Source organism: Melanostigma gelatinosum, assembly GCF_949748355.1.
Source record: "Melanostigma gelatinosum genome assembly, chromosome: 15".
Lineage (NCBI taxonomy): Eukaryota > Metazoa > Chordata > Actinopteri > Perciformes > Zoarcidae > Melanostigma > Melanostigma gelatinosum.
Genome location: NC_136648.1, coordinates 9,665,172 through 9,690,587, shown reverse-complemented (window position 1 = coordinate 9,690,587; position 25,416 = coordinate 9,665,172). Strand labels below are relative to the sequence as shown.

Genomic DNA, 25,416 nt, shown 5'->3' with positions numbered 1-25,416 from the left:
ATGTGTGTGCATATTTTGTTTTTGCACCTCAGGACTTTTACTTTGACATGGTTAGTTGACATTGAAGTATTATTTTTACTAAATTAAAATACCCGAATACGTCTTCCAACACTGTTAAATGCTTAGTGTAGCCACACGTTTACAGGTAGGAATATTATTTGGAAATATATAACCGGAAGCCGTGTATCCACATTTTGGTTATCTTGTCGGTTCTCCTTATATTCTTCCCAATATTAACCCTTGTGGGAGGGATCCTCGAGTGTTGTCGCAACAACTACGGCAGACTACAGGCTGTACTTTCCGACTTGTACCGTTTGAGTTAAGGCAGCGGAGGTTCCACACGAATATACTCCAAAATAGCCTTCCAAAAGGGGATTAAGTATGACGGATACTGACGGAGGGGCTCCGCGGGACTGTACGTAAAGATGAGGATTCATCTGGTGAGTAACTGAATCTGTTTGCATGACATTTCACACGTCTGTTGTTGCTCTTAATGTTACAAACCCGCCATTGCAACCAAAGGCAAGTGTTAGCTACATGAACTAAGCCCAAGTCAGTGCGGCATGTTTTTTTTCTACGGTCTGTTTTGCTAGCGTAACGAAGCGGTGGGGGGCACCGAGAAAGGTGGCGTTATTACGGTAACACTATTTTACGTTCAATTACACAACACGTTAACGCGGCTTCAACGAGCTAATACAGATTCACTATAAACGCCAGCAGTGGTGCGGAAGGTAACGTACTCACAGTGACTGTAAGCAATGCGCTCGCGCTAACCGGAGGAGGAACGCTTTTCAAATAACCGTCAAAAAGTGGCCGTTAGTCACTAAAGCCCACCGAGTCAGCGGCGGTGTGAGTGGCCGTCAGAGCAGCACGTCGCTACTCGCCGAACTGTTGGAGCCATTTCTAGCTGCTCGATACATCCCAGCTGCCATACATACAGTGGTGTTATTTACTCTCTACATTTATTTTTTTTAACATTTTGTTCCACCGGCTTAGTGATGACTGTTTTGGAAACTTAACTTGTGGCATTTTAGGTGTGGACATTAAATTCAGCTAGCAGCCCCAGCTAATACAACTAACTCTTAAGTTATTAACTAAACCGGTGATTTTATAGCTTTTCAGAAATAACCTTCCACGTTTAATAACACAAAGTAGTTCCCCCTCCACGGGTTTACCTACCTGTGAATAATATCACCCATCGTGAGGCTGTGTTTGGCCTGTAGGCAGCAGCCACAGTGCCACTTTATGGTTGCATAATTGAAGCTAATGGTCATCTATCTTAGCTCTTGAGAGTTAGTTTGTTGGTCCCAGCTTGTTTTTTGTTTTTGCATCTACCTCATCATTGTGTGTCATTGGCCTCTTTTAGTGGAGCTCTGGAGGTGGATTCATGAAGACCAGATGGGCCCACACCCCAGTGCCACCTTGAATAGTAATCACCAGCAAGGAATTAAAAAAAAGAATTTGTCTTCTCTTAAGAGAACGCCAGATCGGATGATATTTAAGCATCTGGAAAGGCTAAGACGACACTCATCATTTTCTTGGCATCCAAGCTGGGTGTAAAACACACACACAGGACTTTTAATATATATATTTTCTTAAATCTTTATCTCACTACACCCTCAATCAGTGATCAAACTCAGGGGGTTGATTGAGTGGACTGATCCAACAGGCTCCCAGTGCAGAGACCTCCTAGCTGTAGGTTACTGTACGCTTTCACAAAGTATTACAAGTCTCTCCTCGACGGCAGCCCAACAGTCGGCCTCCTCTTGTGGTTTTTAAATGTAGATCAAAACATAAGGGCGAGAAGAAGAAGATGATACCGGTAATAGCGTTTGACACTTGCTGTGAAGCAGAGCGTCTCTTTGTAACAGGGCGACAGCTACTCTCTTTATTTTTACCTCCTTCAAATCTCTACAGAGTTGCCGTTTCAACCTGTCTTGTCAAAGGATTCTTCTTTTAATTATTAAGGAGAGAGTGACCTTTTTGAAGCGTTGCAAACCTGTGGCATGTTTTTCTTTAAATGTGTATTCCTGTAATTTCTTAGATCTATAGCAGCACTTTGGTGAATGGAATAACACACAACCTTACAGGACGAGCTAGGACAACTCCCAGTGTGCTCCCAGTCTGGGCTTCAAGCATTACATAATAATGTGTCACTCAGTCATGTGATCACGTTGTTAGAAAGTGATGTCAGTCCATTCTTAAAGAGAGGAAGTGATCATTTGAGGTTTCCTGTGTTCACCCCGAGTAGACGGCGTCTGTGTGCGGTGTGGATCTAAAAAAAACAATGTTTATCCCGATGTGAGCTCGCTGTCCTGGGAAGTTTGCAGCACCAGAAAAAAAAAGAAAAGTATAAGAAGTCCGTTTTCTTGGAGAAGTATTTACAGAGATTTATCACAAGTGTGGGGGCCCATAAGAATATAACTGATGTATGATTTTTAGGACTTATAATTGAAAAAATTCTCAGCAAAATAAAAAGACCATGTGCTTCTAATATTGCCACAAAAAGTCTACGCTTCCCTCTCAAGTGCTGTCTGAAGGACACCCGAGTGTTGTAAAATAAGGAGCTCATTGATGTCCCACATACAGGGCTGCAGAGTCCTAAAACCTGGAAATGAGTCGGCATTTCTGCACCCTCATCTCGAAGTCGATGCATTCTTTTGAATGAGTTTTCAGTCTGTGGATAGACTGTTTTAATGTTTTGTCCTGCGATATAGAACATGTCGGTGCACCTTGTGAATTTGAAGCTTTTACGCGTCTTTAAAACAAAGGAGGTTGCTAACAAAAGGCTAAATGAGACTACAAAATGTCATCCTGCTGACTAGTCGGCCTTTACCGCCTCGCTGTGTTTACAACGTGCGTTTGTAGCCTAGCGTTAGCCTTTTACAGTAACAATCCGGTTGGCTTTTTGTCAAGAGGACCAGTTGAGTTCTAACTAAGGGATGGCCGACGAGAACACGCCATCCCTGCTGCTCTCTACACCACGATGCAGTACATTTAAACAACAGTAGGCCTCTAAAGGTAACGCGTCAGGGCTACATCAAGGATTAATGCACCGCCTGTCATGATTAATCCCTTAGAAAGCCTCCTCATCACTCATTGTAGCACAATGAATAAACTTATGAGATGTATTTGCCCATGATATTAATTACCAGGATGTTGACAGATTAGTGTCTGTGACATGACAACAATAAATGGTGCACTTAAATGCTGTTTTGCTATGATTATTATTATTTTTAAGGATTTTACACCATCGTCTTCTTGCTGTGACCTATCAAAATGTATGCTGTGAAAAGATTCTACCTCCATAAAAGAACATTTATGGACTGACTGCCAATCCTCTTACAGGAAGTGGATCTCCAAAAAAGATCGTTTGATAAGATAAAAGATAATTGGTTTTTCCAAAAAAAAAATTATAATTCGTGAAAGGAAACAACCTAAAATAGGAAAGTATTATTCAAATAAACCAAATCCAAAATGTAGTAACTTTCTATATTGCATAACTAAAACGTCAACGGTTATTTGTACGGGAATTCCACCTGATGTGTGAGGAAGTGAACGCAGGAAACGAGGAAACGGCAGCAGGAAACCTGAGTCTTGTTCCGACAGCGAGGACTTAATGAACCGCTGTAACGTTCTAGTTTGTCCGAGCTTTCTCGCTGTTTATGCTCTTGTCTTATTTCATTTGGCTGCCGTGCCGGGATGTCCAGTCAGGCGTGGTTCATCATGTTAGTAGTCCGTCAGGCCGTTTCATTCGTAGCGTGTCTGGCTCACACTGGAGGCTGCAGCACAGCTGTACTGGAAGAGGACCGACTGCAGCTCTCTTGTTTTGAAAATAGAGGAGAGACCCCTGCCCTGTTGTCAGTAAACGTTATGTGTGTTGTATACGATTACACCGTTCTACAAAACACCCTTATTTATGTTCAGCCCCTTTTCAGATATGACTTTACTGTCATTATTTTGGCACATGCTGCTCTCGTGTGAGGATGTTTCTCTATTTGATACCATTTTAAATCTAAAATCTTTCAGTTCTTTAGCTGTTGGTCAGACAGAAGTAGTTTGATGTCCCGTTGGACTCTGGGACGCCACCAGCAAGGCTAAAGATACTAAACCGTTTTACTGCAGCGTCACAGTTCTGGGCTTTATGGACATTTGTTTGTCGTTGGTTTCGTCTTTAGAATAGTTCAGAGCTCAATTAGAATAAGCGTCACGTGAGCTCGATATTCTTGCTTTACTTGAGGCCACACCACGTGTAATAGTTTTTGATGAGGTATCAGTTGAGTAGTAGGAGCATTATATTAATATCATGTCTCTGCAGGACCAATTTCCTTTTAGTCCTACAGACTCTGTGACTGACGTGCGCTCTCATGCACTTATGTCTCCTTTAAAGCATCTTCCCAAATTTACATGTCTAAAAATACAACTCCTTCACGCACTTTGACTAAAGATGCATTATTCAATGCCGCCTCTGCAGAGTAATTAAATCTTAATCAGGGACGAGCTCCTGTCCTCATGGACACGTGTGTGTGTGTTTTACTGTCCCACAGTCCACTGGAGCATTTCAGGCTCTTATGTTGCGGGACGATTTCAGAAGTCTTTCATTCATTGTAGACTTCCCCGCTGAAGTAAGAGGTGCTGAGTATCAGTAACAGTCTGGTTAGAATTCTTTATTTTTTAACCTTTTGTTAGATCAGGTAGATCCTGATGAAATTAAATGTCAATCTCAATTTGCAAGGTTTTCTTTCAATTTTCTTTGCATTGTTTTTATTTATTACCAAAAGCCGTACCGACCGGAGTGAGTTGAATTACACAGATTAGAAAAATATGAATAATAGTCTTCCAATCTGAAGTAAGATTGTCATTGAAATCTTTCCTCACAGGTATAGAAAGGTTTCATTCATTGAATGTAGGTGAAATCACTGTATCGTGCAGTAGAGTAGATGAACTGATCATATGAAATATTTATTAAAATAGTTTGTATTTGAGCGGTGACGTCATTATTGTGCCTAATCTGAGTCATCATGCTCCATCTGGACTGAGCTTGCTTAAAGGTTGTAACATGCTTGAATTAAAGCGCCGTCGCTTTGTTTCATTCACTAATGGATTATTTATTTTGTCAATATTCTTAACTTAAAGTAGCCTTTTTGTCGTCGGTGCAATTCGTTTTCTGGGGGTTTATTTGGCTCTGATCAGTGTTTCCTTCAGCCTCGTTCCCTAGTGTGGCAGGAATGGTTTGACCCGCGGTACTCATCACACGTGTAGCCTCCTGTCCTGTGCCTTCACTGTTTTCTGCTGATGTCATGTCAACGCGTGCGCCTTAAACAAAGCGGAAAATGTGTGGACTCGGCTCCTTTCTCCGAAGCCTTCGCTCTGCGGAATATCTGGTCTCCAGTGTAATCCCTGGTCGCTCTTGTCCTTATGAGAATGACCCTGAAGTTCAGCTGGGGTGTGTCTCATTTGCAGACACACACACAGACACACACACACCCTCTTTCCAAGGTCTTCTCATCAGCAAGGACAGATTGGGCAGGTTATCTGAACAAAGATTCAGGCTTCAGCTGTTTTACATTCATGACTGATTGCCTTGTCGAGCGTGGATGGGTTACGGCTCACTCTGTATGATAATGTGCATTACATACAATTAGCTAGATGTACTGTGTGATTAAATGAAGCATGGTATTTTTATTTTCCTAAACTGCCAGGCCTAACCTGGGACTTCAGGTTTTACCCAATAAAATTCCGATGTTTAATATGAACACTTTTAACTCACAGGAAGTGAAATATTTAGCACCAATCAAGGCCTTAGCAGGCTTTACTTCTCCATGATTTAAAGTTAATATACTGTAACCATACTCGCTCATTGTGTCACCCTGTAATGTAACTAGCAGCGTGCTTTGCCGCACCGGTGTGGAAGCAGCTCTGTCACTGATCGCTGTTTCCCTTCATGTCTCAGGTGTGGGCGCTGGGCGCTGGCCAGACTGGGTGACGTGAGAACTGAGAGGGAGACCTGCTGAGAAACAACACCTGGGACTGCTGGGGAGGACCTCTGTGCAGGCGAGTCTGACGGAGATGGGAACATTATTTCATGTAATGTAAAAGGAACAGAATATAGGCCATTTATGTTTCAGCATAATTCTATCATTCAAACTAAGATACGTGCTATGCAGGCTGGATCTTAATGTCTACAAAATGATATCTCTGTGGCCCAGATCACAAAAGAGAGCAGTGACGTGGGAGGGGAATGAGAAGTGAGAACGAGCAGTCGTCAGAGGGGATGTTTCCACTTAAATCGTATTAAAGGGAGATATGAAGAAGGAGATATGATGCAGGCCGTAGGGGGCATCTGCAGACAGTGTGGAAATGTGAACCAGGTTTTAATAACACGTCTTTGTGTGACTAGGTTCACGCGGCCGTCGGCAGGGTGGAGCTTCCTGACCCATGGAGAATTACTTCCAGGCCGAGGCCTTTAACCTGGATAAGGTGCTGGACGAGTTTGAGCAGAACGAAGGTGAGACAATCTTTAAAAAAAAAAAAAAAATTGATGTGGAGACAAACAATGAGTCACTGTGCTTGAGAAACGACAAATGGGACGAGGTGTGTCTGTGGGGTTGAGTTTTCACAGAAGTTGTGGTCAGGTTATGTCAGCCATGTCACGGTTTCTGACGATTGGCCACCACCCGATGAGTGTGAGTAACATCTACAGTTGGTGATTGAGGGTGTGCAGAGAGGGAATAGGACTAATTGGATTATCAATTTCCCTTTGGGCTTGTGTGAAACTGTGTAATTGGTGCAAGACAATCGCCTCTTTTTTCCACACTTAATGCTCACAATAAGTAAAGAAATTGTGTTTGGGCCTATTTAAAAAAAAGTGCTTTCACAGAGTTTATTTTTAGTTATCGTAAAGTAAACGCACATTACTGAGCTGTGTATCTGCAGACTCGCTACTTTTTTTTCCTTCTGGATTTATGGCTGATGATAAATTCCAGCGGAGGCAGGAGAGCGCCATACAGTAGCTGACATCACCGTGTGAGAAGGTCCTTTTTGAATATATATATATATATATGTATCCTTTTTGAATATGTATCCTTTTTGAATATGTATCATTTTTGAATATGTGTGTATGTATCCTTTTTGAATATGTGTGTATGCATGCATTCATGCATGTGTGCATGCATGCATTCATGCATGTGTGCATTCATGCATGTGTGCATTCATGCATGTGTGCATGCATGCATTCGTGCATGTGTGCATGCATGCATTCGTGCATGTGTGCATGCATGCATTCGTGCATGCATGCATTCGTGCATGTGTGCATGCATGCATTCGTGCATGTGTGCATGCATGCATTCGTGCATGCGTGCATTCGTGCATGTGTGCATGCGTGCATGTGTGCATGCGTGCATTCGTGCATGTGTGCATGCATGCATTCGTGCATGCGTGCATTCATGCATGCATGTATGGTTTCCGCTTGCGTTACACAGCATACATGTGTCTGCTTGACTGATGGCTCTGGGGGTGACCGAGTCATTTGGCCCACTTTCAGAATTTCCTAGTCCATCCTCACACACACTAATTTCCCATTCCATGCCAACCTCATTTCTTAATGTGTCCCTTGGTTTCTTCCATTTTTAGCTCCTTCGATCACCTGGGAGTGTGTATCTTTGTATTAGTTCTCTTTAGCACTTCATTTGTAAGTAAGTCTGTTTTCCTCTCTTCTTCTCCTGCCAGATGAGACTGACAACCCCATTCTCTCGGATGCGAAGTGGACCCAGATCCTGGCCCCGCCGGCCCACCTGCTCTCTCTGAACCCGGCCCTGGCCCACGCAGACCTCAGCCCGCAGGAGAGTCCACTGCCATTCAAAACTCTCCCCGACTCTTTGTCGGGGGGCGACCCTAAAAGACACCCCGGTACCGAACCTCCGTCCTGGGTGGAGGAGAGGCCGGCAGACGTCCACAGCCCGCCACTACTCCAGCCCAACATCGGCAAACTGGTGGGCACGGACGACCTCTCGCCGCCCCCTGTGACGGCCGCTACTGCTGTGGAGAATGGCTGCCCGGCAAGCCCACAACTGGATGGGCTCAGCAAGGAGACACATTCTCCTCCAGACAAAGCGCCTGGTGCTTCTGACCGGGAGGAGAGAGTGGCCTCAGCAGCAGCAGCAGGAGGAGGAGGAGCCTCCCCTGTCAATCACACTCACTTTACCTTTGAGGTGGCATTAGGACACAAAGATGAAACTCTGTCTCTGAAAATTCATCCAGATGTGCAACCAACGACACCAAATGGGAAAGATGTCACAGAGGGGGCCAGCGCTGATGTTTTACAGGACAATTGTAGAGAAAAACAAACTGTACACTTAAAAGAGGAGATGCTAGAAAGCCTCTCGATTAGGGGAAGAGATGTTCAGGCTGGTTGTGAGGTGGAGGTGAATGGTTTATCTCCGTCTGACTGGGTTGGAGTGGAGGAGATAGAGAGGAGATGTGGTCCAGAGGGACAGATGGAACAACTCCTCAAGGTGTCAAGCCTTCCCAATGGTTTGGAGCAGGAGAGCAGTAACCATTCCAAACTTACAGAGGAAGAGGAGGAAGAGGGTTTTTCTCCCTCTCCCGTCCCCTCCAAAGAGGACTCTGCCACTGAGGAGAAAGAAATGGAGGAAAGCAAGCAAGAGGGCAGCGATGGAGGAGCAGTGGGGTCCGGTGGCGTCCTGCCAAAACGCCACAACAACCGGCTGCAGCCGGTCAGTGTTCCGTACGGAGGGGCGCGACCGAAGCAGCCGGTCAGCCTCAAGCTCCAGATCCCACAGTCGCTGTCGGGCCAGGTCCAAAATCAGCTCGGCCCGGCCGCCGTCAGCAGGAACAAGAACCAGGAGAACCAGTGTCGGAGAAGCACGCCCTCCGAAGCCACGCCCAACGGGACTGATCAGAGCGCAGTCGGGGTGAACGGCGACGTCGTTGTCCACTCCCCGATGCCCTCGGAGAGCCCAGACAATGATCTCCAAGCGGGCCAACAGGGCACTCTGTGCAGGAGACCCGTCAGCTCCCTGGGGGAGGTGGCCCCTGTGTGGGTGCCTGACTCCCAGGCTCCCATCTGTATGAAATGTGACGTCAAGTTCACCTTCACCAAGAGGAGGCACCACTGCAGGGCCTGCGGAAAGGTCAGTGGAGTGCTTTTTATTTGAACATCTAGAATAAAACTCTGTGGCACACTTCCAACAAAGTTTACAGCAACCGGGCATTTCTAAGCCAATTCTGTTTGTTGTCATTTATGGGTTGTGTATTTATAATTCCACAATAATTAGACAATGTGCTGACACTCACGAGCAGCTACACAAATGATCTTACATCTAAAGCATCAGATGAAAGGGTCCCTCAGAATAACAGACTACATCCTTGCTCTTTACAGTAGTCTGTACAGGTTAGTAGACCAGAATGCAGTGTATCCGTGATATATTTATTGTATTTAGATTAAAGTCTATTTCTATTCTAGGGTTTTAGCTGATTCCTTCATCCTGGGTTTCTTATGACAACATGTTGACATGGACACAATGGGGCTGCAACTAACGGTTGATTTAAATATCCATTAATCTTCATACTATTTTCTCCATCATTGTTTGGGCTATAAAATGTCAGTAAAATAAAAAGCCAAGATGAGGTCCTCCAATCACTTATTTCGTCCGACCAACGTTTAATGTGACAAAAAACAAAGCTTGACTATCGCAAATTAATTGAGAAGTAAAATGTTTACGGATTAATCTTCTCTGGATAATAACTTAATTGTCGAATCTTTCTTTCAATCTTTTTATTTTCAGTTTACACAAGAGTGCGACATGCCACTCACAAACAGAACAGCACGTAACATACCTGCCAACCACACAAACAACCAATCCCGGACACAAAAAACAAACAAAAAACAACAACAAACAGCTACAACAAAAAATAAAAATAAAAAAATTAATAAAATAAGTAAATAAACAAAGATCATCATCCTTCTACTAGATACCAATGAACATTGTGAACCTAGCTCTCTGGGCGTCCCCCGGAACCCAAAGTTATAAAAAACCTCCCTCCTACACGCATCCACTTTTTCGGCCCACACATTTTATATGCCAAATATTATCCTCCACATGAATTACATACAACATGGCGGCCAACCATATAAACAGTCGCACACAGTGACAAACAAAATATTGTGGACTTTCTTCCTTCACTGAGTCACTTGGATCCCACGGTTGCAAAGCCTCTTAGTATGATTTCGGCATATTCCTCTCCAATAAAATCCATAACAGGGTTCCAAACGGAGAAGAACCCGTCTGTCTCCTCGGAGAACATGCGTGAGCCTTTCCAGTGGGATTAATTGAAGAACATTATAGAGCCAACGTGAAACAGATGGTTTTGCATCATCTAGCCAGTGCTGTAAGATTGATAACCGTGCACAGTACCATAGAATTCTGAGGGTTCTTTTATATCGGTTTAATACAGGTGAGGCAGCGTCTAGGCCTAGAATGCATCGTAGAGGATTGAGCTCAATAGGACACTGTGTTATGGAGGATATTTGGTTACCAATTTCAACCCAAAATTTATGGATTACCGGGCAGAGCCACATTAAGTGCACGTTAATTGTCTAATCTATCATACACACTTATCTGGAATCATCAAACCTGTAATGTTCGACAGTCATCATTTTGCAGTAAATCTTAAAATAAACTTTACATGAATAAAACACAACTGCAAACAAAACAGGACAAATAAGTGCTTCTTTACAAAAGACAAAAATCATGCATTCAAGGAGAAAAATACAAGAGATTTTTTTCCGCACAGTGCCTTAAAGTGAAGATGCGGTCGCTGACGCCGCACTGGAATATCTCCAGACAGCCACTTCATTTCCCATGGTGGTAAACAAACGCACTGACACTTGAGCAGGGAGGAGCTGGCACTGCAGTAATACTGACGCCACCGCTGGGGCCGCAAACAGCGGCCGCAGCGGGATCCTCTGTGCACCCGCCACCAGGCTGGTAGATGCACAAACCGGTGTATGATGGTGCTGTTAGGATCTGAATGTGACTGGTTAACGATGTGTAATGAGGTGCAATAAATGAAAAGTGCCCCGTGCACAGCTGCAGCTCATTGAAGCCCTGGCAGAGTACAGGGAGTCAATAGCTATAAAATGGCACATTTGCTATTTCTTTGTGTTTTTTAAGGTTTTCTGTGCGACGTGCTGCAGCCTGAAGTGCCGGCTCGTGTACATGGACAGGAAGGATGCTCGCGTCTGTGTCACCTGTCATTCTGCTCTGACCAGTGGTGAGAATCATCAAGTAGAAAGTTACTTCTGTCCAACTTGTTGCATTTTTATGTACACTTTTTTCATTCATATATAAATGCAACCGAAGATGCTGCTCAATTTAAATTAAGGAAGTAGAAAAGGGTTTAAATAATGGTCCACATCAGTACTTTTTTGCCCCCTAAGTTAAAAACGGTACTTAAAAATGTTCATCTTGAGATTCATCTTGTTGTTCAGCCAGTTCTCTTGACAGAAATAAATTATTTTCAACAGGAAAGCTCAGCAGTGCTATGATTATAGCATAAATGTGGAGTGTAATGGGGCAAAGCTACTGTGTAAATAGCCCTTTTTTCACAGCAGACATTGTGTGTAATAGCAGAACAAGCACAGGTGTAATTCATAACGTTAATGAGCTGGAATGGCTTAGTATTGGAACAAAGCCCTCGTTAATGACAGACACACCTGTGCTTGTCATACCATGAAAACTCCAATTGCCTGCCGAAGAAAGAAGTCTTTGTCTTCACAGATAACAGTGTTTTCTGTCTCTGTCAGCTCAATCGTGGGAGACGCCGGCCACTGGAAGCAACCAGAGTCCGAACCCAAACAACCCAGCGGAGTACTGCTCCACCATCCCCCCCCTGCAGCAGGCCCAGGCCTCTGGGGTGCTCAGCTCCCCTCCTCCCACCGTCATGGTGCCTGTGGGAGTCCTGAAACAGGCTGGCAACGAGGGTACAACCTTTACCGAGAATAAAAGTGCTCTTAGCGATTTATTTTTTACAGTGTCATTCTGTCCTCTCTTTTGCTTGCGTACAGTTTTTATTTACATAACCTTTGATGGTGTTTCACTGGGGTTCTCTCACCTTTAGGGACCCTGACACGGGAGCAGAGGAGGGTGTGGTTTGCTGATGGGGTGCTACCCAACGGAGACACAGCAGAGTCCCCCAAACCCCCAACCTCCAGCTCAGCCCCCTCACAGTCGCTGGCTATCTCCACGTATTCAAACAAATCCTCCACTTCTGAATCCTCGGAGGTAAGCTCGGCACGAAAGAACATTCACCCACAGCTAATGCTATTAGGAGAGCTTGTTACGGTCGTATTAGCTCCTCTGAAGCCACAAAGAACTCTTTTCTGTGGGATTCTTGGTGGTTTACTGCAGTGAGTTTAAAGGAAACATTCCTTGCTTGCTTAATCAGAATTGGAAAACCCAGTCGACCGAAACGCTTAAAGGAAATACGTCCACGTTTGTCCCCACAACAAATAACAGAGCGGCGAGTTGAATCTGGTGGTTTCAGTGGCCGTGCTGCTTGTACACTCATTGGACTTGAATGCCGCCACTCGGGATGATTCATGGCCTGTTGAACAGAATCATTGTTGAAGCTTTTAAATGGCTTCATCTCTGACGGCCAGATGATGCAATACAAACACAATTTGGGTATAAAATCAGACCAAGCCAAGCCAAAATGTAGTCTGAATTTACTCTAACTCTGGTGTGGCTCATTTGGGAAGACCACAAAAAATAATGACAACAGTGAAAACAGTGGTATGACATCTCCGGAGGAGCTTCTTAAATCTGAGAAAAGTGACATCAACACACAACAGAACGCTTGCATTACAAACCGGTTTTTAGAGGGTCTAACAAAACATGCTATCGATTTGTATCCAACCTTTCACTTGTACTAGGAACTAAAAGTCAGGATGGATTTGGCCTCTGCTGTGTTTATCTTGACCTTTTTGTTGATCTTAATTGTATTTTAACCATAAGAGATATGGCACCCACATTTATTTCACAGCCATGGAAACCCTCTCACTGTATGTTATGACCTACATCTCACCCCCCCCCCCCCCCCCCCCCCAGGCAGCCCACACCCCTGTTGCCCCGGTGGGCAGCCCCGTAGGCAGCTCCGTCAGTCTGATCCCGGAGGACGGGCTCCCTCCCATCCTCATCTCCACCGGAGTCAAAGGAGGTACGGGAGGCCACATCACAGGTGCTTGCCCTCATCCTCACCATTCTGCTGCCGCCTCATTGCTCTGTCAGCTGCTGTGTTTGTGCTTGTTACGTGTGTTTTACATGTGCTCTGAGTCACGGCTCATGTTTCCACCACTCATTGCCAACAGGGGGGGGGGGTTGTTCATGGGAATGCAGTGATGATGTTATAATTTGGAGGGTCTCCGTCATCTAGGTCTGATCATCATTTCCTTCTCTTACCTCACACGAGACTCATTTTTATCATCCTCACTCCGACATCTCCGCTCCGCTCATCCTCGAGTTCTTCCTGTCTGTTTATCTAACTTTTACCTCGGCTCCTCCCTCCTCTCCTTCTTGTGCTCCACCCCACCGGCAGACTATGCAGTGGAGGAGAGGCTGTCAGAGATCGTCCTCATGCAGCAGCTGGAGGAGGGAAGTCCGGACCCCCTGGTCTTCGTGCTCAACGCTAACCTGCTCGCCATGGTCAAGCTAGTCAACTGTGAGTATTTTGATCATGCCGGTCAACAACGTAAGGCGCAGTGTGTCAACTTGCCTTTTTAAAATTTAAATTTCATGATGGTCTAAGCCAGGCAAAGTGAAAATAAACATTTTACTGTATACTTTTTAATGTTTGCCTTGTTAAGCTTTTGTCTGAATCACTGAGTAAAACGTTTTCTGAGTAATTTGTTCATTTATTAGTGAATTCTGCTGCCTTTTGAATAATCTGCTCTGCAACGGTGGTGAAGGATAGACTTACACAACGTTAAGTTGGCGCTCTTAATTCCCTATCAGCTCTCATGCTGTATGTCAAGTGCTTTGCTGGATATTAATTTATTCATCCATGTACTTAAGTAGGTATGAAAAATTTAACATATAAGCTTTTTGAGCATTGCAAAGACAGAAGAACACTTCTTTAAAGACGGACCGGACATGAGTTTTCTCACTTTAAATTGGGATCCTTCTCAGTTTTTATTGATGCAATGTAATGCTCTTTGTTCAAGCAGGATAATTCTTATGTGACAGACTAGTCTTCTGTTTTTTCTGACCCACAGATGTAAACAGGAAGTGTTGGTACGTGACGACGAAGGGCATGCACGCCGTCGGCCAAGCAGAGGTGGTCATTCTGCTCCAGTGTCTGCCTGACGAGAAGACCATCCCGAAAGACGTCTTCACCCACTTTGTTCAACTCTACCAGGAGGCCCTCAGCGGTAAGAACTCAACCAACAGCTCCACCGGGAGGCTCGCTCTGAAATTCGTCCACCACGATAGCAGCTCATTAGTAGTTCTGTCAACAGGTGAGTCTACCTGTCAGGTGTTGCCCAGTGTAAAAAGAGCTGACCCAAAAGTAATGTAGAATAATGGGGGAAATGCTCATGCTCTACTTTTTTGTTCCGTAGAGACGGCGTCTCGTCGTCCTCTATTTGGAAACGAGGTCCACTGCTGCTGAATTGAGTCTCTGCCTTTGTCATGAAAAATGGTGCAGACATTAGCATCCTGCTGTCAGGTCGCCTCCCCCCAGGCTTGACACTTCACCAACGCTTATCGTGCGTTTTTTAAGCTCCGTATGCTGCGGAGCAAAATCGGCTAATATCGGGTGACTTTGATGGCTCGCTCCCCTCAGGCGGTTTCCTTTTTTCATATTCACACTGGGGCAGTTTCAGGCTGGAGGAAGGGAGCCTTATTGTGTGAGTCATTTCTGATTTAACTCGCAGTCTGTCAGGTCTCGGGAAGAATCGCTGGCTTTAGCAAGTCCCAGCCACTGAGCACTATCATGACACTATTGCGGTACGTGGCCTCTAAAGCAAGCGATTCCTCCTGCAGATAAGTGGTAACATGAAGCCCCTCTGGTAATATGAGGCTGTAGGGCGAGCAGGCAAGACTCCTTTTTAATCATTGATGTAGAACTTGAATCAGACGAAGCAAGAGCATTTATCCACACAGTAAACACTAAGAGCCACTGCCTTTTACATTTGCCTCCCTTCAGAGGACGATACTGGTTTGTCCCTTTTTTATTTTTTATTTATTTTTTTCCTCCCCCTGCTTTTCATTTGTGTTAATTGTCGTCATTTCTGTCTCATGTCCTTCCCTGCATTTTACTCTTTTCTCCCCCACTTCCCGGCTCTGCCTTCCCCCCTCCTATTTCACCAACCCCTCCTCCTCGCATCTCCTTTATCACTAACCTCTCTCCCCGTCTTCCTCGTCTCCTAAAGGCAACGTGCTGAGCCACCTGAGTCACTCATTCTTCACGCAGAGCTTCCTGGGCAGTAAGGAGCACGGCGGTTTCCTCTACATCAGCCCCTCCTTCCAGTCGCTGCAGGACCTGCTGCTGCCCAACCCACCGTACCTCTTCGGCATCCTGATGCAGAAGTGGGAGACTCCCTGGGCCAAGGTCTTCCCCATCCGCCTCATGCTGCGGCTGGGCGCAGAGTACCGATGTGAGTGCAGAGTGTACACTGTATAGCAATAGTGATGGGGGATATTTTAAACTGACATTCAATTTCAGTCCATTTGGTAGTTGTTCTGGAGCTTTCCATCATATCACATGATTTTCATAAGCAGACAATTCTTTCCTCCAGTAGTCGAGGAAGTGTAAATGTTCATATTTCCATTTTTTTTCTGAGCAGTATGTGTCACATCAGTCTCCCGCTGAACAATATCTCCCCAAACGGCGTCCAAAAAAAGGATGTGATGTCACATTTCTGATGGGGGCATTCAAGTATTGCTCTACGCGCGAGTGTTTGATGGGTTCTTATGGTAAAATATTAAGATCCAGCTTGATCTAGAGAGCTTAGTATGTCAATTGTCAGATGAAGCCTGTAGACGTGAAACCCGGCCTGCTCTTATACATTTCTCACAGCTTTCCACATGGACCAGGAAGTCTTGTGAGAGGTTTTATCTCCACCAAATCCCCTTTCCTCACAGCCAGAGCTGCGAGCACGGAGTGCCGCCTGGCTCTGCTAAGCCTCTTGCCTTCCTCCAGCGAGCTTTGATGGAATACATTAACAAAGCCACATACAGTCGAGGCTCTTAAACACAAAATGCTCCCGTCACCATGAAATTAATCCACCACACAAACAGTGTAGCTCTCTACGCCGGCACCTCTTACCTTAAGCAGTGACCAGCAGGCGTTCGGGTTGCTCGTCGGCGCACGGATCCCCGCTGAACTGCAGATCTTTTAGGTAATTTGCATTAATGAGTAAACAGGATAGAAAACACAGGAAACACAAGTTGCGCAGTTCATAAAACCTGGAAACAGCGACAAAAACATAACAAGAACAAAGACTGATAAAATAGATCAATAATAAATCGAGCTAATAATCAAAACATCCCTTTCTGTGACCACATTTCTGTACCTTTTCTAACCACGGTTTCCAAACCGACATCATGTTGCTGAGGAACTGAATGAGACACTTAATGAATGAAAAATAAGTAGCCTTGACATTAGAAATGAAAGATAACGTGTTAGTAGTAACGAAGTTCTGTTGTGGATTCATCTAAACTGAAACGTTTTGTTTTGCAGTTTATCCGTGTCCTCTGTTCAGTGTTCGCTTCAGAAAGCCCCTCTTCGGAGAGACCGGTCACACCATCATGAATCTGCTCGCAGTACGTTGCTTTGTTTCTGTCTTTGTTCCTTCTCAAGGTTGAAGAGCTCTGATTTAAGTGTCCGTTACAGACGTATAATTAAAAATACAGTTTTTCTGTCCTCACCTTTTTTCTTCTTTTTTTTCCCTCCGTCCCTGTCTCAGGACTTCCGTAACTACCAGTACACTCTACCGGTGGTGAAAGGTCTGGTTGTGGACATGGAGGTGAAGAAGACGAGCATTAAGGTCCCCAGTAATCGTTACAATGAGGTGAGTGCCTTGCTTCTGGTTACCACTATGATGACATCACATACCAGTTTAAACAGACATCTGGTTGTTCTTTACATGAAATTGACTAATTGTATTCATGATATGAATTTAGTTTTTACCCATATTGCGCAGCCAACGAGTATTTAGCCACATAACCTTATGTTAGTAATAAACATAGAGTTGTAAATATTGAAGGGATGCGGGGGAAGGGTGACGTCAACATGTTTCAACGGGAAACCTCGAAGGAGCCTCAGCAGAGCCCAAATAGAAGCGACGTGAGACCTGTCACGTGGTCTTGGTCCGGTTGTTTAGTTCTCACCAGAGTTTGATTGACAGCTTTCACACCTGTCAATCTTGTTTGTTGTCTAAGCAACCTAAAACTGCAAACCTTCCACATCAAACATTTGTATTGTAGATATGGAGGGAACAGCTCTACTTTCTCATGTTGCACATTTGAGTCAAAGATAATATTTTCCAAACAAAAATGAAACTACACTAATGACATCAGTGGAAGAGGCTCCTGTTAAGCTCCCCGACCATCCACACACACACACACACACACACGTTCGTACTGCGTAGGTGATGTGTGACACACTCTCCAGGGTCCCTGCAGCTGAACATTAGGCGTGGGCTGCCGACGTGTTCGAACGCCGCTGCCTCCAAGGTGTGAATGAATGTTCGTGATACGCACAAAGCACCATTTGGCTGAGAAAAGAAGGATGGAGAGAGCGGTGCTGGTTGTAGCGTTTGGCTGCTGACGCAGTAACAGATGGGAACCCAACAATGTGAAGCGGGGACCGTTTCTCAACAGCTTGCAGGCGAGCCTTCAGCGCAGCAAGTGGTTAAAGCCCTCCAGATTTTCCGTTTTATTTCTGATTTGCAAAGGACGGCTTCAGAGAGACGCAGAGGATTTAGCAGAATTATTATGTCAATGTCAATGTCAGTCTGTCATCTCTACGCCCATTTAACTCTGACTTTACCCACAAGCCCACTGCAGCCAGGCTTAACCAGGCAGCCCGTATTAAGCACATTTTCCTCAGCTCACACTCCCAACGGGCATCTTAATCAGACATGGATCTCATTTGTCCTCGCAGATGATGAAGGCGATGAACAAGTCCAACGAACACGTGCTGGCCATGGGGGCGTGTTTCAACGACCGGGCCGACTCCCACCTGGTGTGTGTCCAGAACGACGACGGGAACTACCAGACGCAGGCTATCAGCATCCATCACCAGCCTCGCAAAGGTGCTGACACAGACGCACGCATTTCATCACGCGTCCTTTTATCGCTCAGCCAGTCTGGTCTGTATCCATCTTAGTGCCTGATCTTAGTGTCTGCTGTTCTGTCTCCGGTCCTGGCTGATTGAGATTAGTTGTGTTCTAAGTTGTGATTGTTTTTCCTCTTTGTATCTTCCCTGCAGTCACTGGAGCCTGCTTCTTTGTATTCAGTGGTGCTTTGAAAGCGTCGTCGGGCTTCTTGGCCAAAACCAGCATTGTGGAAGGTGAGAAATGTGACGGACGACATCTTGGCTGTAAGAATGCTGAAATATTGGTCTAGAATATTTGTATGAAGCTTCCTCACAAAGGCCTCGACAACACACAAAGAATAAGACCCATGTTGCCACAAATTCATGATTAGAGCTGCAAATAAGGAGTTTAAGATTCGACAGAATAAACTTAGAAACTGTCAAAGGTTTTGCTGTTCTCTGGGTGTATTATGTCCATAAAATTATTTACGACAATGATTTAAGCCCCACAGTTTCCTGAAGCTCAAGGATACAGTACAAAAACGTTAAAGTTATTAAATTGACAGCAAATCCTCACGTTGAAAAGCTGAAACCAGTGAATGCGAATGAAACATGACTTAAAGGGTTCTCCAGTCATGTGCTTCTATCAGGTTTTTGGGTCTCACTAACGATGGACTTTTAAAAAAAAAAAGGGGGAAACATGTGCAGCAGTGGTTCCCCCTTTTTATTTTATAATGATTAATTGTTTATTGAAATTGTTCAGTCATGTTCTGTCTGTTGCAGCACTAATCAAGATGATGCGTCGTGTCTTTTCTCCACCCTTTAGACGGTGTGATGATCCAGATCACGGCGGAGACCATGGACTCTCTACGGCAAGCCCTGAGGGACATGAAGGACTTCAGCATCACATGCGGTAAAGCTGACCAGGAGGAGAACCAGGAGCTCGTCCACATCCAGTGGACGGAGGACGACCACGACTTCAACAAGGGGTAAGAAAAGATGGCGCCGCAAATAGTGGAGACCTCCATTTGTCTTGTTTTGTGTATGTAAGCTGTTGGCCGATCATGCGTACTTGTGTAAACAAAGCGTCCGACTCTCACTTTCGCACTAAACCCGATTCTGATTGTGAGACTGGAACAGATTAGACCTGGTGAACAGACGAGATGAAAGAGATGCTGTTATGTCACGGACAATTGAACTGATAGCCTCCCAACCGCTGCTTTTACTCCGTGGCTATGAAAAGTCATTATGTATGCTCGGGGAAGCCCTCTGGAGGAGAATCTCAGCCAGGTGGAATGATGTGGTTTGGCGTGGCTTTGAGATGGAGACCGACGCAATCAATTTTATATCAGTCTTGATCAAATCTACGAATTAAATGTGACTTTTCGCTATTTGATATAATTGAGGCCTTTCAGCAGATACTTTATCACTTCAGTGGGAGGATATTATCTGCACAGCAGCTGTTTTAACCCGTAGTTCACCAGATCAGGAATGATGAATCCAGGTGTTGTGAATGAAACGGGACGAGCTGGTTGGTTAGTTATGTCCATCTGACGAAAGACACTTTAACGTGAAGCAAGTGAACCAATCACAAGACTCCTCCTCTGATGATGATCTATTTAAATCCAGGACTTGTTTACAGTTTAGCATTCCCACCAATGCTTTTGAATTTTTGTTGCTTATTAAATACGTTACAAGAACATTGGCATCGGACAAAAACACGACATTTATTGTTTAATTTTTATGATGTACTACACTAAGTCATATGCTGAAACACTTGTTTTGTGTGACTCTTATTTAGCGTCATTAGTCCCATTGATGGGAAGTCTATGGAGTCGATCATCAGCGTCAAGATCTTCCACGGCTCGGAGTTCAAAGCCAACGGCAAAGTCATCCGCTGGACAGAGGTACACGGTTTACACACTAACCCATCATTTCACTGAGTATCAGGAAGAAAATAAAGCCACCACGCAAGTTGATACTGTGTTGAGGTTTTATTCACCAAACAATTCAGGTTTAAAGTAAAGTGTGTTTTTTTGTTGTCGGTCTTGTTGGAGGGGTGTTTGTGTGTTTTTATATTACGGTTTGTTTCTCAGGTGTTCTTCCTGCAGAGTGAAGATCAACCCAACGTCCTGAGCGACCCGGCCGACCACAGCCGGCTGACGGAGAACGTGGCGAGAGCTTTCTGCATGGCGCTGTGTCCGCACCTCAAGCTGCTGAAGGAGGACGGCATGGCCAAACTGGGACTGAGGGTCACACTGGACTCTGACCAGGTGGGACGGTTCAGATGTTACAGAGACGCTATCAATTTGTACATCGATTAGTCGATCGGCACAAAATGCAACTATTTAAATTATGATAATCGAGCAAGCACACCATCTAGAAAGACTGTAGCTCTTAACGGCCTTCTGAAATGCGCTGTTCTTTGCGTCCTCATTGTCACAGGTGGGTTACCTGGCAGGAAGCAACGGCCAGCCTCTCCTGCCGCAGTACCTGAGCGACCTGGACAGCGCTCTGATCCCCGTCATCCACAGCGGGGCGTGTCGGCTGAGCGAGGGCCCGGTGGTCATAGAGCTGGTCTTCTACATCCTGGAGATCATCTCCTAGGACTCCTTCGGCGCTTCACCTCCAAGAACACCGTTTACTTTATGACGTCGTCTCCCTTCAACCGTTTGCACTTCAAGCCTGGAAAAAACAAAAATGTTGGCATGCCAGGCAGGGGGAGGGGGGTCGGGGGGAGTAGCGTTCCTCAAGTCAAACCTATGCATCCAACCGCCATCTGCTCTGCTCCAGGGGCCGCCTGACGGAGCTCCGAGCAGGACCATCTGTGTGTCCTGTGTACCTGAACCTCGCCTGACAGGTACTTCTGGTGTTCACTTGAGGTGCTCCGAGCAGGAATTGAACACCAGCGACATCACACTGTTCAACCCCAGTGTGGCGTTACAGTGCCTCTAAAAAGAAACAACCCCCCGGAATGTATTTCATGTTTTACCGTCTGTGCATCATTGAGTCAAAGTAGATTAGATGTGGAAAGAGCGTCTCTACAAAGTCTAAGGAATTAGGAATATAAATCGCACATCTAAATAATTTCACACCGCGGTAACCTCTTGGAAAAACAGTGAGATCGTCAGCACATAGATTTTATTCTACTGAAAGTTTTTTGTATTATTCCACTCTTACTAAATGCAGAAATGTTCCAGTAAATTGTCCTTCTGACTGAACTTAGTGGTTTCACTTGGTTTCCCGATCAGCTGTTTCGTTAAAAAAAAACAGTAAGATGGTCGAGAACTAAACGACTTCGTACAACAGATGGAACCGTCAACGGTGGAGGCGAATAGTTGAGCGATCAAGTGATCAGTGTAAAAAAAAAAAAAAAGAAGCCACTTCTGCTTTGATTCAATGTAGTAAAACGATAAAACTTCCAGGGAGAATGAATAGTTTTCATAGGTGTTGTATGTAGCTCACCCGTTATTCTAATGTAACGGGGGGGGGGGGGGGGGGGTCCTGGAGCTCTCTGATCTCTGCGTAGCACAGATGCTCTTAAACAAGAGACTCGTATTCACCGCTGAGAAGTCTGGACCTTTTCTCTAAAGTGACGTTAAAAGGGAAATCTGTCCAATCAGATGGGGAGATGGACTGTGTGGCGATGTAGTTTTTTGGGGGGGGTTTTTGCACCATGGTGCTCAGTGCCTGCAGCAGCGATTCATCAAGCGGAACAAAAAAGAACATTTAGCTTTACTCGTCAATCACCAGATGCTTTAGTTGATGGATGAATCCATCAACCTGCTGTACATATTTTTGTAGGCGTAGTAACTCCTCCATTCTAACTCTGCGTCTGTAGCCTCCATAGACCCCAGATATAAAGACAGTGTTATGAACTGACGCTCTGTGAAATATTACAAAAAGCCTTTTTGTCCCGCAGTAGACCGCAGACTTAAAAAAAAGGTTCCAATGCTTTATTGATGAACTTGATCTGTACGTAACGCTGAAGAGGGAAATCAGTCTTTAAATCTCATCAATCGACTCGTGTTGAAAAAGCCACTCCAGTTATATTAAAGAGGATAACTGTAGAAGATGTAAAGATATATAAATAGATGTATAAGAACTGTATTCAATTGCAGAAGCAGTGCACTGGATTCTAAGCCATCAACAGGAGAGTGAGAGCGAGTGTCGGGGGTTGCCGCTATGTCCTGGAAGACTCATGGTTTTTTTTTTTCCCCCAACGGCAGAAAAGTTCAGTGTTTGTAAAGATCTGGGGTTCCTGCAGAAACGAGTTTGATTGACCTGAAGCTGAATGTATTTCATCTCACATTTCCTGCAACTTTATCGTCCCTCCAAAGCCCTGAAATCATGAACATCCTGCTCCAGACCTGCTCAGAGGAACCCTGTAGATGGAAACTGTTTTAGTGCGTCTGTCTCCTTCAGCAACATGGACCTGGAAATAATGATAAGAATGTATTCCTCCTGTTTCTGTTCAAATCTGTAAAAGTGTGTTTTTGTTTCTGGCTAGACTAATCACCAAAAACCACCCTGTCATGTCCAAAATACTCTGTACAGTAACTATTCTCCATCTTTAATCATGCTAATGTAAAACCAGAAGGGGCTGCACACACAAAGATGCTGTTACTGCAGCGCGTGAATCAATCTCGACGTCACAACTGTAAATCAGACAATCGCACGAAAACCTGCAGACGAGCCGGCGCGTCTAAATTAGACCTGTAGCTGTTCTGTATTCGTTACTCAATCTTTAAGTATTTTAGGAGCCGCTGTAGCAAAGTATTGTCGGTGAAGCCGATTTAAAATCGTTAAGGACTGAACGAGGTCAACAGGTGACCAGCTCCGGGTTTGTTACTGTGATCCTACCAGAGCTGGTGTATCTCAATCACTGTGTCTGCACTGGGTGACGTTCATCACTTCTGTTTTTATAAACTAGCATTGATGAAGAGGTGTGAGGCTTTAATCTTCTGACTTCCTGTTACGTTTTATTTTGGCATTATCTGACGTGTGCAATATGTCCTCAATCCAAACGAAAAAGGTGCAATTTGTTTGATTGAAAAAGTAGCATTTATTTCTTTCTCTTTTTTTTTTTTGGATTCAGTTGTAAGATGTTAGATCCGGACCTATAGCACTGCATGCAAACCAGCTCCAATCGATGGAGAGAGCAAATCAACAGTTATCTCTTTAGAAGATCCACTCATTGTCTGGGTTTTGTTAAAATAATTATTTTTTTAATAAACAGTCAAAGTTTGAAAAGCCAAAAAACCCTGGCCTCCTTTCCTTTAAATGTCAAAGTGGTCTTTGTTGAAAAACTGTAGTATATGTAAAATAAAAACTTATAGAAAATTAAAAATGCGTGAGTAGTTTCTGCCTTTTTGAGGTTCTTCAAAAGTTTTATTGCTAAATCAGATTTTATTTTTTTACTGAAAGAATACGTGACAATGCAAAACAAGATCATTTTAATTGGTATATTTTTAAGCGGGACAGGCAAACAAATCCAGAATTAAAAACAATGAAGCCTTGATTCTGTCTTACAGATTATTAGAAGTTATTCTGTAAATACAAACAGCATGACATCATCGATCTCTGTAAACAAACATGTTAACAAAATAAAATGGATGACCGTATGTTTTCATTATTACGGGGACTGTTTATGGTAAACTTCAGGTTGTAATGGTGACAGTTTTGAGGTCAACCAGTTGGAATATGGTCTGAATGTTGGCTGTGCGTTTGTTATGGCTTCTGAACTATCTTCTATTACGAGGCTGCAGTAAAGGCTCAGTTCACTCAAACAGTTTTCACTGTGAGGTCCATCCAGCAGCTGTTCGGCTCTTTTTCTAATCATCGGTTGATGTTCACTGTAAAGACTTATTGTCCACTAAAGTTGAGATTGGAAGTTCATTGTTTTCCTTAAACCATTTTTAAGGGTAAAACAAATCTACTTTCAATCCCAACATCGTCTTCCAGTTATTTTTCAAACCGCAGCAGATAAGAAAATAGAAAGTCTTCCTGTAATTTGGGTGAACTGGTCCTTTTAAAAAAAAAGAATAAAGAATCATCCCAAGACTCAGAGGCGGTTGCATAGTAAAAAGTAGTTCTACACATTTTGGGGAAGAGTTTGATACTTATGTTCGTGTGTTGAATACAGAACAAGTCAGGAAGTGATTAGCTTATAAAGACTGAAAGCATGGAGTCCAAACTTTAATCACTTACTGGACTCTTGTTAAATAGCCAGCTTTAGATGTGTAGTTATACACGCACACACACACACACACACACGCACGCGCGCACACACACACACACCCACGTGTATTGAGAGCCAGAAGAGCCGTTTCCTCCGGATCTAGCTTCATATTCAACACATGAACATCAGTGGTATCGAGTTTCTCATCTAACTCGGCATTAAAACTATTCCTTTAAGTGAAATATGTACAGGATACTATCAAAGTTTAGTCATCCGATCGTTTACTTAAAAAATATTACCATCTTATAATGTACGTGTAATAAAGGGTGTTTTCCTTAATTTAGCTTTTCAGACATGAACAATTAAAGATGAGCTAAACTCACATGTGTCCTGTTCAGTGTAAAACAGACGGATATAAATGTAACATCGCTAAAGCCACAGATAAGTGAGAGAGCAGTTTAGTGACCGCAGTCAAGACTTACTAATCAAAGTCAAAGGTGCCAAAAAACAAAAGGGAGTGTGGTCTCCAGCATAATCATATCACCGTACCTTGTAGCATCATCATCATTATTTGGCTTACTCCTTCAAAACATCACAGCGCTTCTGCCTTCGTTCTCACACTGAAAACCGGGGGGGGAAACAGCCCCGTCACACATTAAACTCTGGCGTCATCGTAACAGGTTTGGCTGCTGAAAGGCAAATTTCAAATATGCAGGATTTTACAGCAACAGTGATTACTTTGGTATTAGTGCACAGGTGCAGTTCTAGATACCAGAGCTGTAATAATATGAGGAATATGTACACATTCTGTGATATATATACATACATACATATATATATATATACATATATACACATATATATATACATACATATATATACACATATATATACAC

The 25,416-nt window shown here is 44.1% G+C and overlaps 1 protein-coding gene across 2 annotated transcripts; it reads left to right on the top strand.

The window, feature by feature from the left end:
• The first annotated feature begins 308 nt into the window (after positions 1 to 308).
• Positions 309 to 25,413, top strand: zfyve9a (zinc finger, FYVE domain containing 9a). 2 transcript variants are annotated; one of them, XR_013772645.1, is made up of 20 exons: positions 309 to 440; positions 5,954 to 6,054; positions 6,401 to 6,508; positions 7,729 to 9,152; positions 11,196 to 11,295; positions 11,828 to 12,004; positions 12,142 to 12,305; positions 13,131 to 13,260; positions 13,618 to 13,740; positions 14,294 to 14,449; positions 15,452 to 15,676; positions 16,762 to 16,844; positions 16,988 to 17,092; positions 18,187 to 18,337; positions 18,514 to 18,594; positions 19,166 to 19,328; positions 20,141 to 20,246; positions 20,436 to 20,612; positions 20,785 to 21,199; positions 22,461 to 25,413. XR_013772645.1 is itself a non-coding variant. In XM_079285249.1 (19 exons), the coding sequence occupies exons 3-19, from the start codon at positions 6,439 to 6,441 to the stop codon at positions 20,944 to 20,946; spliced, it is 3,597 nt and encodes a 1,198-aa protein (XP_079141375.1). In that variant the 5' UTR covers positions 309 to 440; positions 5,954 to 6,054; positions 6,401 to 6,438; the 3' UTR covers positions 20,947 to 21,792. The 2 variants fall into 2 exon arrangements, 1 of the variants encoding a protein (XP_079141375.1); XM_079285249.1 differs by lacking the exon at positions 22,461 to 25,413 and having other exon boundaries at positions 20,785 to 21,792.
• The last annotated feature ends 3 nt before the right edge of the window (positions 25,414 to 25,416 follow it).